General features: G+C 46.6%; 1 protein-coding gene across 5 annotated transcripts in view; it reads left to right on the forward strand.

Moving 5' to 3' along the window:
- The window catches only part of TRAF2 (TNF receptor associated factor 2), a 33,813-nt gene that overhangs the window by 759 nt on the left and 13,701 nt on the right, over positions 1–19,353 (forward strand). For 3 of the 5 annotated variants that reach the window (XM_060199405.1, XM_016187447.2, XM_060199407.1), the window contains 3 exons: positions 9,666–9,883; positions 14,529–14,607; positions 14,854–14,952. In XM_060199405.1, the coding sequence (XP_060055388.1) occupies positions 9,696–9,883; positions 14,529–14,607; positions 14,854–14,952 (366 nt within the window). In that variant the 5' untranslated portion in view covers positions 9,666–9,695. Of the gene's footprint in view, positions 1–9,665; positions 9,884–14,528; positions 14,608–14,853; positions 14,953–19,353 lie in introns of those variants that run through there. The other 2 variants (XM_016187446.2, XM_060199406.1) reach the window with 1 other exon arrangement.

The raw sequence follows: 19,353 nt of genomic DNA on the forward strand, positions 1-19,353 counted from the left end.
AGAGTATGGTGTATCTCCCCCCCTTCTCCCCACCACACCCCCATACTAATGAGAGAGAGGAAGGTAGAGAACCAGAGCATCGTTCTGGCTGGCATATGTGATGCCAGGCATAGGATTCAAGACCTCGTACTCCAGTGGTTTATCTACGGCTCCACCTCCTTGGCTACTGTTTCTCTCAATTATAATTTTTGGTAGAGGTCCTAACGCACCTGAAGTTGTTGTTTGGGTTCCTTCCACCCCCCCCCAAAAAAAAAAAAAAAAAAGCTTTATTGGAGTGTAACTTACACACTGATTACCTGTTATTGTAGTGATAGATAGTGGTTATGTAAAGAGACTCATTCCTGAGGCTCCAAAGTCCCAGGCTCAATTCCCCACACCACAACCCAGTAGCACACTGGGTTAAGCCCACATAGTGCGAAATGCAAGGAACAGCTCAAGGATTTGGGTTCGAGCCACCGGCTCCCCACCTGCATGGAAGATGCAGTGAAGCAGTTCTGCAGGTGTCTTTCTCTCCCCTCTTTGTCTTTCACTCCTCTCTCAATTTCTCTCTGTACTATCCAACAATAATAACAGTAGCAACAACAACTACTGAAAAAAAAGATGGCCACCAGGGGCAAAAAAAAAAAATCCCTGTTGCTTGAATTTCAAACAAAAACAATAATTGTTTGCTTAAAAAAAGATTTATTTATTGCATATGAGTTTCACATTAGGGGGACATCACTATGGTACATGCGCCAAGGATTGAACAGGGAACCTCAAGTATACAAGTCACCAGATAAGCCATACTCCCATCTACCATGATTTCTTTTTTGCAAGAACACTGCTCAGTTTTGGTTTACTTTTTTATTATTCATTTATTTTTTGTTAAGGGTTAGGGGTTACTTTGGTTGGTAGAGCACATACCTTACCATGTTTAAGACCCTGGGTATGAGCCCTGACATTATATAGGGAGTAGCATGGCACTTAGGGAAGCTCCATGAGTGTTGGGACAGTGCTGTCATATCTATTTTCCCTTTTCCCTCCTTCCAGCCCCCCCCCCCCCAATAAAAAGAAAAACAAAGGAGTCAGGCGGTAGTGCAGCGGGTTAAGCGCACGTTGGCGCAAAGCCGGCATGAGGATCCCGGTTGGAGCCCCCGCTGCCCCACCTGCAGGGGAGTCCCTTCACAAGCAGTGAAGCCAGTCTGCAGGTGTCTATCTTTCTCTCCCCCTCTCTGTTTTCCCCTCCTCTCTCCATTTCTCTCTGTCCTATCCAACAATGTCATCATCAACAACAACAACTACAACAATAGAAAAAAAACAAGGGCAACAAAAGGTAATAAATAAATATATATATATTTTTAAAAAGGCCAGAAGCAGTGGAACTGTGAATATGCCACAAAGAATAAGTAAAGCTCAAATCCTTTTGCTGTCTCACAAGTGCACTCTGATAGGGGGCTTTTGCCAGCTAGAGTCCCTTTGCTTGGACGCTCTTCCTCTTTTTTTTTTCTTTAGATTTATAAAATATTCTAATGAGAGATACAGAGAAAGAGACTAGAGCACCGCTCAACTGTTCAATTCTGCCTTCTGGTGGTGCCAGTGATTGAATCTGGGACCTTGGAGCCTCAGGCATGAAGTCTTGTATAACCATTAAGCTGTCTCTCCTGCCCCCTCCCCCCTTTCTTTTTCTTAGAGACTAGGCACATAGAGAGAAAGAGATCTGTGGTCTGGGAGGTGGCACAGTGGATAAAGCATTGGATTCTCAACCATGAGGTCCTTAGTTCAGTCCTCAGCAGCACATGTACTAGAGTGATGTCTGGTTCTCTCTTTCTTTCTCTCTTTCTCTCCTTCTTTCTTTCTTTCTTTAAGATTTTATTTATTTATTAATGAAGAATTTAGGAGAGAGAAAGAACCAGACATCACTCTGGCACATGTGCTGCTGGGGATCGAATTCAAGACCTCATGCTTAAGAGTGCAAAGCTTTATCACTACATCCTCTCCAGTGGTCTGGGAGGTGGCTCAATGGCCTTCGACTCTTAAGCATGAGGTTCCGAGTTCAATCCCCGGCAGCACATGTACCAACCAGAGTGATGTCTGGTTCTTTCTCTCACTCCTCCTATCCTTCTCATAAATAAAATATTAAAAAGAGAGAGAGAGAGAGACCCTCCAGCCTGAGACTCCAAAGTCCCAGGTTTCAGTCCCCCACACCACAATAAACTAGAGCTGAGCAGTGCTCTAGTTAAAAAAAAAAAAAAAATCTAGAAGCAAGATTTTGACAAAAAAAAAAAAATTCTCAAAAACTCTTCTGATACCCCTCCACATCTCTTGCTTCTGTCACCAAAGTTGCATTGTGCTCTGTGGCCCTGGCCTTGTCATGTGTCAGTGGGGATACCATTTGGGAGCTGGGGAGGTCCTTGCACATATCTGTGATGAATAGTGAAGGCAGTTGAGTGCCTCTTGAGTCAGTGGAGTCTCTTACAGAGAATTCCAGTGGGCTGAGAAGAGACCTAGGTGTCATCCCTCCGGGAACCTGAAGGGATAAGCTGTTTCAGCAGCATTATATTTTGGGGACTGGTGCACATGACTGACATAGTCACTTGTTGCTGGAGAAAGTGTTTTCTCAGGAAGGAGAAGGCCTTTGCACTTTGAGATTCAGATTGAGCCCCTTTCTGGCAACAGGAGTTTCTATGTGCCCACCATTGTGGATGCTCAATTATGACACCAACCTCCACATAAGCACAAACCCCACAAAATACCCCTTTCAGATGCCAGTCATGAGCCTTGGACCCCCCAGTACTTCTGACCATATACCCAGGATTCCCCCAACTCCCTCCTCCTCCAGTTCAGTTATGCTGGAATATGGCTTAGAGAACTGGGGATGCTTCCATGGGCTTAATGGCACAAGAAAAGATGGTTAGGGCAAGGTGTGCAGAAGGGACTGGGGTATTTGCACCCACTTCCAGTGCAACACTGCCCAGTATCTTGTTGTGGGTACAAACCCAGAATCTCTCCCAATTCTGCTGTTTAGAGGTTTTGTGGGAACACATTATGAAGGAACAATAACTCACTTTCACCTTGTTCCCCTCCCTGGAAATGGGAGTGGGGGTGGTGGTGATAGGGGCTTTTGAATAACTGAAAATGCCATTATATCCCTTCTTACTCAAGAAATTCCTGAGGCTTTAGGGGCTCTGTGCCAAGAACCTGGATGAAGACCAACTATCTACTCCTAATTCACAACATCATCCTCAAGAGTTAGCTGCTAGCACATCCTCTACCATTCCACCATGGGCAGGAGTGTCGAGCCCACAGGCTGTATGCAGCCAGCGAAACCATTTGGTCTGGCCCTGCCAACTCAACCATATTTATTAAACTCAAAATTCATTAAATCTAGGAATATATATATATATATATATATATATATATATATAATTCATTAAATCTAGGAATATATATATATAATTTCTTTATTGGGGAATTAATGTTTTGCATTCAACAGTAAATACAATAGTTTGTATATGCATAACATTTCCCAGTTTTCCATATAACAGTAGGACCCACTAGGTCCTCTGTCATCCTTCTTGGATCTGTATTCTCCCAGTCTTTTACTTTGGTGCAATACGCCAATTCCAGTTCAGGTTCTACTTATGTTTTCTTTTCTGATCTTGTTTTTCAACTTCTGCCTGAGAGTGAGATCATCCCATATTCATCCTTCTGTTTCTGACTTATTTCACTTAACATGAATTTTTCAAGGTCCGTCCAAGATCTGCTAAAAACGGTGAAGTCACCATTTTTTACAGCTGAGTAGTATTCCATTGTGTATATAGACCACAACTTGCTCAGCCACTCATTTGTTGTTGGACACCTGAGTTGCTTCCAGGTTTTGGCTATTACAAATTGTGCTGCCAAGAACATGTGTACACAGATCTTTTTGGATGGGTGTGTTGGGTTCCTTAGGATATATCCCCAGGAGAGGAATTGCAGGATCATAGGGTAGGTCCATTTCTAGCCTTCTGAGAGTTCTCCAGGCTGTTCTTCACAGAGGTTGGACCAATTTACATTCCCATCAGCAGTACAGGAGGGTTCCTTTGACCCCACACCCTCTCCAGCATTTGCTGCTGTTACCTTTTCTGATGTATGACATTCTCACAGGAGTGAAGTGGTATCTCCTTGTCTTTATTTGCATTTCTCTGACAATCAGAGACTTGGCGCATTTTTTCATGTGTTTCTCAGCCTTTTGGATCTCTTCTGGTGAATATTCTGTCCATGTCCTCCCCCATTTTTGGATGGGGTTATTTGTTGTCTATATAATTTTTTTTTTTTTTTTTTTTACCAGAGCACTGTTCAGCTATGGCTTATAGTGGGGCAAGGGATTGTACCTGGGACTTTGTAGCCTTAGGCATGAGAGTCAATTTGCATAACCATTATACTATCTACCCTCCGCCCAAGTTGACATATTTTTAAGAGGACTTTATTGACTAATGGAGGAAAGAGAACCAGAGCATCACTCTGGCACATGTGGTGCCAGAGATTGAACTCAGGACCTCATGCTTTAAAGTCCAATGCTTTATCCACCTCCTAGGCCGCTTAAGTTGATAATTTTGTATGGCCCTTGAATGATGTTGTAAACCCAAATGGCCCTTGGTCGAAAAAAAGCTCCATCTCAGCATTACACCTAAGTTTTGCCTTTGAAATTCATGGAAATGCTATTATGTGTCTGGTAGAAATGCTTTTTCTAAAAAGTTTGAAGGTGCCATTTATTGGGAATGAATTATTGTGAAATCAGGGACACCTGCAGTAACAAAAACAACTTGCTCCTCATTTGTAACCTGCTTGCCAGGGAGACCCAGGGCTTGGAAAGTAAAGCTGGCAGTTTGAAGGGACCAGTTAGGCATCTTGTTTCCAGGGTGGAGCTCACACCGTCTGACTCCTCTCTGGTGTCCTGAGGATGAGAGCCTGTATCCAGGCAGTGACAATGTGGGTTGGTTGGGGAGGCCTCAGCCCTGTCTGGTCCAGAGCAATACAATTGTGCATGTGCAAGGGCCTAGCTCTGTAAAACAAACAAACAAATAAACGAAGAAGGAAATTAAGGACTAGGGTGATAGCCTAGTGGCAGAACTTCTGCCCAGTACACAGGAAAATAAATCTATATACTAAGAAGCCTGGGAAGGCAGTGACTTCTGTAGTCATTTCTCCACATTTATATACTTTTTTTTTCCTACCGGAGTTATTGGGGCTTGGTACCTGTGCAACTTTACTGATCCTGGTGGCCATTTTTTTTTCTTTTCTTTTTCTGATTGAGAAAGAGATATAGAGACACACCTGCAGCACTGCTCATGAAGCTTCCCCCTTGAAGGTGAAGGCCAGGGGCTTGAGCTTGGGTCCTTGAGCATTACAGCATATATGCTGTACCCAGGTGTGCCACCGTGAGGACTATTACTTACTTATTAATGAAAGAGAAGGAGCCAGAAAAATGCATGCGGTGTGTGGCATTGAATTCAAGCTGACAAGTCCTGTGCTCTTTGTACCACCAGTTAGACTTTATTGGGTAGAGACAGCCAGAAATCAAGAGGGAAGAGGGAGAGAGGGAAAGAGACAAAAACAGAACTGCAACACTGCTTCACCACTTGCAAAGCCTTACCTTTGCAGGTGGGGATTTTCTTTCTTTCTCCCTCCCTCCCCTTCCTTCCTTCCTTCCTTCCTTCCTCCCTCCCTCCCTCCCTCCCTCCCTCCCTCCCTTCTAGGGATTTACTGCTCCAGACCAACATTTTCAGATAGATAGATAGATAGACAGATAGGAAAAGATATCACAGAACTGAAGCTTCCTCCTGTACGGTGGGGGCCAGGCTTACACTTGGGTTGTGTGCATGACCGAGCAGGTACACTATCCAGGTAAGCCATCTTGCTGGCCCATTTCTCTATGTTTTAAACACTGTGATGTGGGGTTGATGTGCCCATTGTGGAGGCAGTGTGTCTGGAGTCCCAAGAATTAAGAACCTGTAGTTTCAGCTGGAGACCTGTGTTTACAGGGTCTTTCCCCTCCTTATGACTCAACAAAAGAGGCCACAAGTGGTTCTCTCTGCCTGATAGGAGTAGCAAGCAGTAGAGGAATAGAGCAGGTCCAGTCTACAGCAAGTGTGACCTGTGTGCTTGCCAAGACCCTACTATGTTTGGGGGAAGAGTTCAGAAAGTATAAAAGAATAAAGCCTCATCTGACAGATGCTCAGGGAAACTCTCAGGATTTGAAAAAGAAAAACCTTACCTTCATCCTTGAGCCCTGCCTTGATGGTCTGCTTTCTTGACTGTCTTGCCTTTCTCGGGTCAGAGGAAGGGTCAGAAAAAGGTATGCCCTCCTGCCCAGTGGCCTTGGGCACCATGTGAAAGTGATAAATATAGGACCACTTTTCTTTCTTCCTTCCCTTTTTTTTTTTTTTTTTTTGCCTCCAGAGTTATTGCTGGGGCTTGGTGCCCACATTACGAATCCACTGCTCCTGGAGGCCACCTTTTCCCTTTGGGTGCCCTTGTCATTGTTGTTGATGTTATTTTTGTTATTGCTTTCATTGTTGGATAGGACAGAGAGAAATTGAGAAAGGAGGGGAAGACAGAGAAGGGGAGAGAAAGATACCTGCCAACTTACTTCACCACTTGTAAAGCGACCCCCTTGCAGGTAGGGAACCGAGGACTCAAACCGGGATCTTTACAGCTAGTGCCCGGCCCTGGACCACTTTTCTTTCCTTCCTCCCTCCCTCCCTCCCTCCCTTCCTCCCTTCCTCCCTTCCTCCCTTCCTCCCTTCCTCCCTTCTCTCTTTCCTTCCTTTTTTTTTTTTTTTTTTGTCTGCACTACGAATCCACTGCTCCTGGCAACTATCTTTTCTCCGTTGTTGCTGCTACTGTTGTTGAATAGGACACAGAGAAATTGAGAGAGGAGGAGAAAACAGAGAGGGAGAAAGACCCTTACAGACTTGCTTTACCACTTGCAAAGCGACCCCCCTGCAGGTAGGAAGCCAGGGGCTCAAACCAGGATCCTTACACTGGTCCTTGACTTCATGCCATGTGCGCTTAACCTGCTCCTTCATTTCTTTATTTTATTTATAATTTTAAAAATATTTATTAATTTACTTATTCCCTATTGTTGCCCTTGTTTTATTGTTGTAGTTATTATTGTTTTTATTGATGTCGTTGTTGTTAGATAGGACAGAGAAAGGGAGAGAGGAGGGGAAGACAGAGAGGGGGAAAGACAGACACTTTCAGACCTGCTTCACCACCTGTGAAGGGACTCCCCTGAAGGTGGGGAGCCAGGAGCTCGAACTGGGACCCTTACGCCGGTCCTTGCGCTTCATGCCATGTGTGCTTAACCCGCTGTGCTACCACCAGACTCCCTCTTTATTTTTTTAAATATTTGTTTATTTATTCCCTTTTCATTGCCCTTGTTGTTTTATCGTTGTTGTGTTTATTATTGTTGTTGTTGTTATTGATGTCATTGTTGTTGGTTAGGACAGAGAGAAATGGAGGGAGGAGGGGAAGAAAGAGAAGGGGAGAGATAGACACCTGCAGACCTGCTTCACTGCCTGTGAAGCGACTCCCCTGCAGGTGGGGAGCTGGGGGCTTGAACCGGTATCTTTAATATGGTCCTTGCACTTTGCACCAGGTGCACTTAACCCACTGCGCTACCGCCGACTCCCCATTTCTTTATTTCTTTTCCTCTACCAGAGTTAATCTCTGGGTTATGATGGTGCTGGAGATTGACCCTGTTTGGACCACTTTTTCATTCAGGGAAGAAGAAGCACCACAACACTGGAACTTAGCACCTGCAAGTGGTGCCGGGCTTCAGAGTTTATCCCTGCATATGGCAAGGCACAAACCCTACCCAGTGAAGGTGGCTTTGTCAAAACAGGATGAAATCATACTGTCCTGTGGTGTCAACCGTTACTCTAGATGATGACTTGGGAGGTAGTGCTTCCTGTACATACTCAAGAGAATGTTCTCTCCCTTCCTTCCTCTCATTCATTTTTTTTGCCACCAGTGCTTCTCTGGGCCTTCATACCTGGCCTGTGAGATTTTACCTCTCCTGGTAGTGTCTCTCTTTCTTTCAGATACCAGGTAAGAGACGGTAGAACAGCCAGGGAAGTGGCATAGTGGATCGAAAATTGGTCTTCTAAGCATGAGATCTCAAGCTGATCCTTGGCATTGTATTTACCAGAGTGATGCTCTAGTTCTCTTTTATAAGTAAATAAATACATTTTAAAAGAAAGAGAAGGAGAAGCATCACAGAAATCCTCACTATTTTTGAAACTTCCCATTTATTGGTGCTCCCAGGTGGTGGCCAGAGGCTTGAACTCAGGTTTTCATGCATGGTAAGGTGTGCCCTCTACTGGGTGATCTGTCTCCTGGCCCTTGAGGAGATGTTCTTTGGGGTATTTGCTGGGGAGACTAGGTAGTTAGTGGGGCCACAGAATGCCCTTTCCCAGGGGTTAACAACTATAGTTTCCTCTGGCAGGTTGAGTTTAGACTCTGAATAGGGGGACCCACCCCATATAATTGCTGTGGATTTTGTCCCTGGGAGGAGCACCCACCTCACTATTGCCTGACCTGGTTTCTGGACATCTGTTAGTGGGAAGGGAGTGTGGGTCCGCAGGACCAGCCCCCAGCCCCTAGGAGTCCACAGACACTTGCTAAATAAAATACCATCTGTACCAGCATGCCCCCTGTGCTCACTCCCAGAGCCAGAAGTTTCGAGACCTTCATGTCCCTGGGTTCCTCATGGTGGGAAGCCTCCTCCCTTTCCTCTCCTGAAAAACTAGGCAGGACAAGGCTAGAAGCCACTCACAGAACCTGGCTGCAGTTGGGTCCCTGATCCCACATCCCTCTTCCACTGTCAGAGGAGCCTGGCATCCTTGAGAAAGCTCATGGGGACATAACAGTTGGTTGGAGCAGTGGCTTTAGGGTCAGGGCACCCAGGACATGGTACCTGTATCCTCTCTGTTTGCTTCCCAGCCTTACAGCCTCACTCCTTCTTTGAGCTATTAGTCTAGCCCCAGCTTGCCCAGCCCTTCCATCATCTTCCTTCCTTAAAGGGCTCCATCCTGGTACTGCTTGTGGGCAGAGTGGTCTGTAGTCAGCTTTGCAGAGGGGAGGCTGGGGCTGGGCAGAGGCAGAGAAGGACCTCTGAGCATAGTGGGTGCTCAGCAGCCCTGGAGCAAGTAAACACTGGACTGGACCTAATAGGCCTCACCCAGGGAGGCCAGAGTGATGGAGTGGTGGCTCCGGGGTGTCCCCCACCAAGACTGACATGGAGTGTCTTGCCAGGCAAACTTAGGAAGCTGCTTAACCCATCTAAAAGCACAAGGAATACAGGAAGTCACATGCTCCTAGGACAGTGAGACAGTGACACCCTCACTATATTCAGAGTCATGGCAACTTGGACCAGAAGCCTTGGCTGGTAACCTTGTAGGCAGCCCTCAAGTCAGGAGAGAGATGCCCATGCCAGGCAGTGCGGCTTTGTGGAGGTGGCAGGCATCTGTAGTGGGGCACTGGGCTAGTTTCCAAGAATCCTAGGATGCTCACATCCTGCTTGTCTCATTCACACCTCTAGAGTCAGTCATGCTGGGGACTTGGACCTTGATCACCAAGCGTGCCTCTCCCCTGAGCTGAGTGTCTCTTGAGATTCTTGGTGACTCTGTGTTCTTTCACAGGGCTGGGCTGACTGTGGGGGCTGCAGCCTCATGGCTGCAGCCAGCGTCTCCCCTCCAGGCTCCCTGGATTTGCTGCAGCCCGGCTTCTCCAAGGCGCTGCTGGGGACACGGCTGGAGGACAAGTACTTGTGTTCTGCCTGTAAGAATGTGCTGCGCAGGCCCTTCCAGGCACAGTGTGGGCATCGCTACTGCTCTCACTGCCTGACCAGCATCCTCAGGTAGGACCTTGGGGCTATCCCAGAGGGGGAGATCCTCCCTGGGGACCCACTAATAACCCTCAAGTCAGCTTCCAAAAAAAAAAAAAACTGGTGCATGATGGCACTATTTTGAGCATTAAGACTGTTGTGAGGCCAGGCAGTGGCGTACCTGGTTAAACACACACATTATAGGTACAAGGACCCCGGTTCAAGCCCCTGGTCCCTGTCTGCAGGGGGAAAGTGGTGAAGGAGGGCTTTAGGTATCTCTCTGTCACTTTCCTTTCTCAGTCTCCCCCTCCGTTCTCAATTGCTCTCCATCTCTATCCAATAACAAATTTTTTAAAATAAAAAAGACATAGTTGTTGCCTTTTCTGCACTAGGATCTTGCATACGCATTGGTAAAGAGAGAGAGGAGGGACACCACAGTACTGCTCTACTGTTCATGGAGCTTTCCCTGTTGCCATGTGTGGTGCGTTCAACGTGGTGCCAATGACTTGAACTTGAAGGGCCTTTGCACACAGTAAAATATGCTCTCCTGGGTGAACTTTTTCCCAACCTTAGTAAAGCACTGTTGAGGTTTACTTCACCTGCTTGCTTTTTTCCCTAAATTTGTGACCAGTAGCAGGTTACAAGATTGTAAAATTACAGGGCATGCTTCTACACCACACCCACTACCAAAGTTCTGTGTCCCCACTCCTCCATCTCCCAAAGATAACCACCATAGTTCTCGCAAGTTTTAGAAACAGTTTTCTTGCTTCTGTTTCCACCCCTCCAGGTTCACATGTATGAGTTCTTTAGATTCCACATGAGTAAAACCATTTGGTAGTTGTCTTTCATCTTTTTACTGATTTCACTAAGCATAATTTCCTTCAGTTCCATCCATTTTGTCCCAAAGGACCCAGTATCATCTTTTTTGATTGCAGAGTAGTATTCCATGAAATATATATCCCATAACATCTTTTTAAAAAAATGTTTATTCCCTTTTGTTGCCCTTGTTGTTTTATTGTTGTAGTTATTGTTGTTGTTCTCGATGTCATCATTATTGGATAGGACAGAGAAAAATGGAGAGAGGAGGGGAGACAGGGGAAAAGAAAAATAAGACACCTGCAGGCCTGCTTCACCGCTTGCGAAGTGACGGCCCTGCAGGTGGGGAGCCAGGGGCTCGAACTGGGATCCTTACGCTGGTCCTTGTGCTTTGTGCCACCAGCGCTTAACCCGCTGCGCTACCGCCCGACTCCCATATCCCATAACTTCTTTTTTTCTTTTTTAACTAGAGCACTGCTCAGTTCTAGTTTATGGTGGTACAGGAGATTGAACCTGAGACTTTGGAGCCTTGGGCATGAGAGTTTTATTACATAATCATTATGCTATCTGCCCCTGCCCACCAGTCATCTGTTGATGGATATTTTCCTCCAAACTTTATTTATTTTATTTTTTTAAAAACATTTATTTATTTATTCCCTTTTGTTGCCCTTGTTTTTATTGTTGTGGTTATTGTTGTGGTTGATATTGATGTCGTTGTTGGATAGGACATAGAGAAATGGAGAGAGAAGGGGAAGACAGAGAGGCGGAGAGATAGACACCTGCAGACCTGCTTCACTGCTTGTGAAGCAACTTCACTGCAGGTGGGGAGCCCGGGGCTGGAACCCGGATCCTTACTCCAGTCCTTGCGCTTTGTGCCACTTGCGCTTAACCTGCTGTGCTACCGTCGGACTCCCCCTCCTAACTTTAGTGTGGAAGCTCAGCCCTTTGGCCCTAAGAGTGATATGGCTGCCCTGAGTCTAGGAAAATAAATGAATATTGTAAACATGGCAGCCCTGGAGGTGGTGCAGTGGATAAAGCATTAGTCTTTTAAGCAAGAGGTGTCCTGAATTTGATTTCTAGCATTGCATGTGCCAGAGTGATGCTCTGGTGCTCTCTACCCCATTAATAAATGAATAAATCTTTTAAAAAATTAATTAATTAATATTTTATTTATTTAGATAGAGATAGGGAGCAATTGAAAGGGAAGAGGGCAATAGAGGAGAGGGAGAAAACAAGAAAGACATCTACAACACTGCTTCATCACTTGTGAAGCTTCCCTCTCTTTAGGTGGGGACTGAGGGCTTGAACCCTGGACCTCACACATTGTAACATGAGTACTTTGCCAGGTGCATCACTGGCCAGCTCCCAAATTAATAACCTTTTTTCAAAAAAACTTATTTAAAAAGTTAAAATAGTGACCAGAGAAACAGTATAATGGTTATGTAAAAGATTTTTATGCCCGAGGCTCTGATGTCCCAGGTTTAGTCTCCAGCACCACCATAAGCCAGAGCTGAGCAGTACTCTGGTCTCTCTCTTACTTTCTCTCTATCTCTCATTAAAAATATTGTAGTGGGGGGCCAGGTGGTAGCACAGTGGATTAAGCACACATGGCGCAAAACACAAGAATGGGCATAAGGATCCAGGTTCAAGCCTCCAGGTTCGAGCCTCCAGCTTCCCAACTGCAGGGGGGTCACTTCACAAGCGGTGAAGCAGATCTGCAGGTGTCTCTTTCTCTCCCCATCTCTTGTCTTCCCACCCTCTCTCGATTTCTCTCTGTCCTCTCCAACAACAACGACAACAACAACAATGATAAACAACAAGGGCAACAAAAGGGGGAAAATAGCCTCCAGGAGCAGTGGATTCATAGTGCAGGCACTGAGCCCCCTCAATAACTCTGTAGGCCATATATATATGTAGTGGTCTGAGAGGTGGCACAGTGGATAAAACATTGGACTCTCAAGCATAAGGTCCTGAGTTCAGCCCCCAGCAGCATATGTACCAGAGTGATATCTGATTCTTTCTCTCTCCTCCTATCTATCTATCTCAGTAATAATAATAGTAAATAAAAGCTTAAAAACTTATAAATAAGTAAATAAATAAAATATACAGGGAAAGAAACTTTAAATAAAGGACCAGGTGGTAGCACACCTGGTTAAGCATATGTTACTATGGACAAGGACCTGAATTCAAACTCCCTTGCTGTCTCACCTGCAGGAGGGATGTTTCACAAATGGTGAAACAGTGCAACAGATTTCTCTTTGTCTCTTTATGTCTCCCTCTCTCTATTCCCCTTTCCTCTCTCTTTCTCTTTTTATGTATTTCTTTCTTTCTTTATTTTGCCTTCAGGGTTATTGCTAGGGCCCGGTGCCTGCACTATGAATCCACTGCTCCTGGAGGCCAGTTTTCCCATTTTGTTGCCCTTGTTACCCTTATTGTTGTCATTATTATTGTTGTCATTGTTGCTGTTGTTGTTGGATAGGACAGAGAGAAATCAAGAGAGGAGGGGAGACAGAGAGGGGGAGAGAAAGAGAGACACTTGCAGATCTGCTTCACTGCCCATGAAGCTTATCTCCTGCAGATGGGGAGCCGGGGTCCTGAACCGGGATCCTTATGCTGGTCCTTGCGCTTTGCGCCAGGTGCACTTAACCCGATACACTACTGGCCGACCCCCTCTTTTTATGTTTTTTTTTTAATTGCCATTAGGGTAATTACTGGGGTGCCTGCATGATGAGTCCTCTGCTCTTGAGAGGTTTTTTTTTTCTTTTTTCTTTTTGATAGGACAGAGAGAAATTGAGATGGGAGGGGAAGACGGAGGGATAGGGAAAAAGAGACAGCTACAGACCTGCTTCACCAGTTGTGAAGCATTCCCCCTGCAACTAGAGAGCAGGGGTCGAACCTGGGTCCTGCACTCAAGCAGGTGTGTCACTGCCTGACCCCCTTCCCTCAATTTCTTTCTGTCCTATCAGATAGAAATAAATTAATTATGTAAGGATCCCAGTTCGAGCCCCCAGCTCCCTACCTGCAGGGGAGTCACTTCACAAGCAGTGAAGTAGGTCTGCAGGTGTCTGTCTCTCCCCCTCTCTGTCTTCCCCTCCTCTCTCCATTTCTCTCTGTCCTATCCAACAACAACGACAATAAGAATAACTACAACAATAAAACAACAAGGGAAATAAAGGGAATAAATAAATAAATATTTTAAAAATATAAATAATTATAAAAAAGAGTTAAAGTAAACCTTGCAAGCATGTGGTTGATGAAGTGGTTCAGTGGTAGAACCAGAGGCATGTGTAAGGTTCCCAATTTGATTCCTGGCACCACATATCTTGAAGTGATGTTTTGGTTCTTTTTCTTCCTCTCTTTTTCTCATTAGTAAGTAAATATTGAAAGTCTTGTAGGGGGCTAGGGTAGATAGCGTGATGGTTATGCAAACAGACTCATGCTCCAAAGGCTCCAAAGTCCAAGGTTCAATCCCCTGCACCACCATAAGCCAGAATGAGAAGTGCTCTGGTTAAAAAAAAAAAAAAAAAAAGTCATGTAGGACCAGAGAGAGAGCTCACCAGGTAGGACACATGCTTGAGAGGTGTTATAGCATAAGGAGAAGCTCCCATGCTATGGTGCCGCTCCCCCCCTCTCTATCTGAATGGGAAGGTGACTGGAAATGGTGAAGTTACACATGTATGAGACACCAGTTCCACACAGGAAATGCAATGAAATTAAAAATAAATAACTCTCCTCATCACTGTACAACAGCAACCCTTGGCATGATCTGAGCTGGCTGGGAGTCTGTGGGCTTGTATGTGGGTTAGATGAGGCATACTCACTCCATGAGTCTTACAGTGGCTTTTCCCTCTCTCCCCATCAGTGCCGGACCCCAGAACTGTGCCGCCTGTGTTCATGAGGGTATATACGAAGAAGGCATCTCTATTTTAGAAAGCAGCTCGGTAAGTGGGGAGGGAAAAAAAAAAGACCTTGAAAATGATTAGAAAATGGTATTTCCTTTAATGACTGATGGCAGAACCAAAACTCAGGAAACCAAAAGTGTCCCCTAGCTGCTGTGGTGATATTGAGAGTTTGGACCAGCTTGTGGAGAGGTGCTTGGTCGGGGTGGCTGGGAGGCTGGTCCGGAGGGGCAGGTGGACGGCCTCTGAGAGAGAAGAGCCTTAACCGGAGGGATCCTCTCCCCCCAGGCTTTCCCGGACAACGCAGCCCGTAGGGAGGTGGAGAGCCTGCCTGCTGTCTGTCCCAGTGATGGCTGTACCTGGAAGGGGACCCTCAAAGAGTATGAGGTAGGGGCTCCCTGTGCTGGCACTGTTGAAGCCGCTCTACCAGAGCAGTCCTGGTTGTAGCCTTCTGTGTTCCTCCAGTCCAAGCCTGTTTGTCAGAAGAAAAGATGGCCCCGTAGCCACACCAACTTCAGACCATAGAACCCAGGTGGTGCTGCCTGGGGTGAGAGCACTGTCCCTCTCTGTGCCTGAGTTTCCTAGCCGGTCTAAGGGGGACTCAGGCCTTCACTTGTGGGGAGTGGCAGCAAGGCAAGGGTTGCCTGAAGAAGCTGGCTGTCTGCTGATGGTTAGACAAGGGTTTGCTTGGTGTGAATTGTGCTCATGTTAGAAATGGCAGAAATATCTGCACCTCTGGCCAGTGGTGGGGCAAGGGCGGCCAATATGCTGTTTTTACTGTGGCCTCTCCCAGTGCAGGTGAGTCAAGAGTCCCTGCATTCATACATATGGGGATTTCTGTGGGGTCTATACCTACAGCCCCAAGGCCATACAGCTACATATACCTGCAGCTATACCTACAGCCATATACCTACAGCTATACCTACAGCCCCGAGGCCACAGTAGTTCATATGGCTATTGTTAGCTTCTCTTAGAAATGTCCTTCAAGGGCCTGGGAGATGGCTCACCTAGCAGAGTACACACTTTCCTATGCATGAGAACCTGGCTTCAAGCTACCACATGGGAGCTCCAAGCAAAGGGAAAGTTTCACAAGCAGTGGAGCAGTGGTGCAGTAGCTCTTTTTCTCTGTATGTCTTTCCCTCTGTCTCATCTGAAATCAAAAAGAGCTGCTGTGGAAGTGGTGCAGTGGAAAAAGTGTTGGACTTTCCAGCATGAGGTCCTGAGTTTGGTCCCCAGCATCACAAGTTCCAGAGTGATGCTCTGGTTCTCTTTCCCTCAGTAATAAATAAATCTAGGGACTGGGCGGTGGCTTACCAGGTTGAATGTACATATTACCATTTTCTCAAGGACCTGGGTTGAAGTCCTGGTCCACACCTGCAGGAGGTAAGCTTCAAAAATGATAAACTAGGGAGTCGGGCTGTAGCGCAGCGGGTTAAGCGCAGGTGGCGCAAAGCACAAGGATCGGCATAAGGATCCCGGTTTGAACCCCGGCTCCCCACCTGCAGGGGAGTTGCTTCACAGGCGGTGAAGCAGGTCTGCAGGTGTCTATCTTTCTCTTCTCCTCTCTGTCTTCCCCTCCTCTCTCCATTTCTCTCTGTCCTATCCAACAACGACAACAACAATAATAACTACAACAATAAAACAACAAGGGCAACAAAAGGGAATAAATAAATAAAATAAATATTTTAAAAAAATGACAAACTAGAGCTGCAGGAATATCTTTCTCTCTCTCTCTCTCTCTCTCTCTCTCTATATATATATATATATATATAATTTTTTATTATCTTTACTTATTTATTGGATAGACACAGCCAGAAATTGAGAGAGAAGGAGGGGAGAGAGAGGAAGAGAGACAGAAAGACACCTGAAACACTACTTCACCACTTGTGAAGCTTCCCCCCCTGCAGGTGGAGACTAGGGGCTCGAACCTGGGTCTTTGTGCACAGTAACATGTGCGCTCAACTAGGTGCGCCATCATCCAGCCCCTCTCTCTCTCCCCCATATATACCCCTTCTCAATTTCTCTCCGTCTTATTAAATAAAAGGAAAAAAAAATAAAAAAGAACAAAATTAAAAGGAAAAAGAAGTGCCTGGAGCCATGGGACTATCCATGCAGAAGGCCCTGTTGGGGAGAGAGAGAGCGAGAAAGAGAGAGAGAAAGAAGGACAGGGGGACTCGGGCGGTAGTACAGCGGGTTAAGTGCATGTGGTGCAAAGCGCAAGGACCAGCATAAGGATTCCAGTTCGAGCTCCCAGCTCCCCCACCTGCAGGGGAGTCACTTCACAGGCAGTGAAGCAGTTCTGCAGGTGTCTTTCTGTCCCCCTAACTGTCTTCCCCTCCTCTCTCCATTTCTCTCTGTCCTATCTAACAATGGCAACATCAATAACAACAACAGTAATAACTACAACAACAGTAAAAAACAAGGGCAACAAAAGTGAAAATAAATAACTATAAAAAAACTTAAAAAAAAAAAAAAGAAAGAAGGAAAGGGAAGGAGAAATAAAGGAAAGGAAGAAAGGAAAGTTCTTTATAATAAGCAACCCCTTTCCAACAGCAGCTGTCCATATACATGTGTCTTAGGATGATACACAGATATGCATCTCAGCTACATTCTGTCTAATTTCACAGAGCCAAGTGTCCCCCTGCTGATGAGTGGACAGTGAGCTGTCACATCTATCCATGGGGTAGTAACAGTCATAGAAGTGAGGACACTGCCTGCTTCCCTGGGACAGCCCTAGGATGTCATGTTGAGATGAGGAGCAGTGAAGGACCAGTTGTGACCTGGAGCGCTCTAACTCAGGCTGTGCAGTTCCTACAGTTACTGTGGGCTTCAGGGTTGCTGGACACTCACTGGGGAATTTGGGTGCTGCTAGGCAGTCTGTGTGTGTGTTGGGGCAGGTGAGGCTGGAGTGCTGGTTGTTTGTACTCAGCCTTTCCTGTGCTCTGTCCAGCTCCTCCCAGGCTGCGCCACAGAGGAGTCTCTTGCTCCAGGCCTCTGTGCTGCGCTTCCTCTTCTCACCCCTCCACTCAGAGTTGTATTTTGCCAGCACAGCAGCTTGGTGTATCTGGGGAGGAACCTGGGCAAGGACAAGCTCCTTTTGTGGAACAGCTGTGGACTCACCTTCCTGGTCCTTTTGAGGGCAGAAGATAGCCTGCTAGCACATTACCTGGTGCTGCCCAGATAGTGTGCCAGCAGGTCTCATCTTTCTTAGAGAGTGGGGAGCCCTCAAAGTCCTTGGGGCTGGGGCGGAGGGCTTGTAGTACTTTGAGGGGGACTGAGAGCCCCCCCCAACCTGTGGTGGAAACCCCCAGCTTCTATTCCTCTGGGGTGTCTGTTGTCTCCAGCCCCATGGCACAGGTGGCGTGTCCATGGCCCTGGGCCGAGGGCCAGGGATCGCAGCCAGCCTGTGGGCCTGGCGCCACCACTCTGCAGGCATGCAGACACGCAGGCCGGAAAGTCCCTGGCTATGCCGAGAGCTCCGGAAAGTCCCTGCAAGGGGCGTGTGGTCACGTGGGGGGGTCGGTGCTGCCCTGGGACTCTAGCCTTAGCCTTTGACTGCTCAGTAAGGCCTCTTACTACAAGCCAGTGAACTGGGCTGGCCTGTCCTTGGAACAATGCTCCTGAATCACTGAGAAGCATTCAAGGTGGGGTGTCCCATGTGATGTTTACTTTGCAGTTTATCTTCTGTTTTCTAGGAGTCCAAGGTGTAAAATCCAGTTTGGGGATACTTTGCAGTTTATCTTCTGTTTTCTAGGAGTCCAAGGTGTAAAATCCAGTTTGGGGATACTTTGCAGTTTATCTTCTGTTTTCTAGGAGTCCAAGGTGTAAAATCCAGTTTGGGGATAGTGCTAAGAGGGGGTGGGTCCCAGCAGAAGGGAGGGAGCAAGACGGGGGTGTGGTGGGGCTGTGGACTAAGGCTTCCAAAAGGTCTGGGAAACACCTCTGAGAGGCCATCAGTGAGAAGGCAGTGCAGGCTTTGCTGTGTAACCTGTCCCAGCACCTCTTAGGAATGTTTGGTTTGAGGACCAGGGAGATAGTGTAATGATTATGCAAACATACTTTCATGCCTGAGACTCTGAGGTTCCAGGTTCAATCCCTTGCATCACCATATACCAAAGCTGAGCAGTGCTCTGGTAAAAATAAACAAATAAAACACAATAAGATGTTGTGGGCAGGGTAGATAGCATAATAGTTATGCAGAGTCTTTCGTGTCTGAGGCTTTGAACTCCCAGGTTCAATCCCCTATCACCATAAACTAGAGCTGAGCAGTGCTTTGATTTAAAAAAAAAAAAAAGGAATATTTGGTTTGAACTCTGAGCTCTCTGCATTCATGTACAATGATTTGTCAGAGCTGCCTGTGGTCCTGCAGACACTGGTACAGTGTTCCTGCTCCAGGAGAAAGGCCAGATGCCACACGGCCACCACCATTGTGACAGGTCAGAGGACCAGCATGGGACCCAGAACAGTCAGCTGAAGGCAAGCTCTCCTCCCCTTGAGTTCTTTCTCTGGTTGAAAGCACTTATTGTCATCCACAGGCCCCTCATTTAGGAGCTGAATCCTGAGTCACTCTTCTCAGACCATGTTTCACATGTTTTAGATGGGCCCAGCCAGCCCTGTTCATCAGGGGAGATGAGGTATCTGGGTGCCCAGTCCAGGGAGTCATGTTGGCTGGGTGGAGGTTAGAGGGCCCAGGAGCTTTTGTAAAGGTATGACAAGTGGAGGCCAGGTGGTAGCGTACCGGCTTAAGTGCACATAGTATGAAGTGCAAGGACCCACACAAGGATCCTG

This window comes from Erinaceus europaeus, chromosome 10 (genome assembly GCF_950295315.1).
Source record: "Erinaceus europaeus chromosome 10, mEriEur2.1, whole genome shotgun sequence".
NCBI classification, from domain to species: domain Eukaryota; kingdom Metazoa; phylum Chordata; class Mammalia; order Eulipotyphla; family Erinaceidae; genus Erinaceus; species Erinaceus europaeus.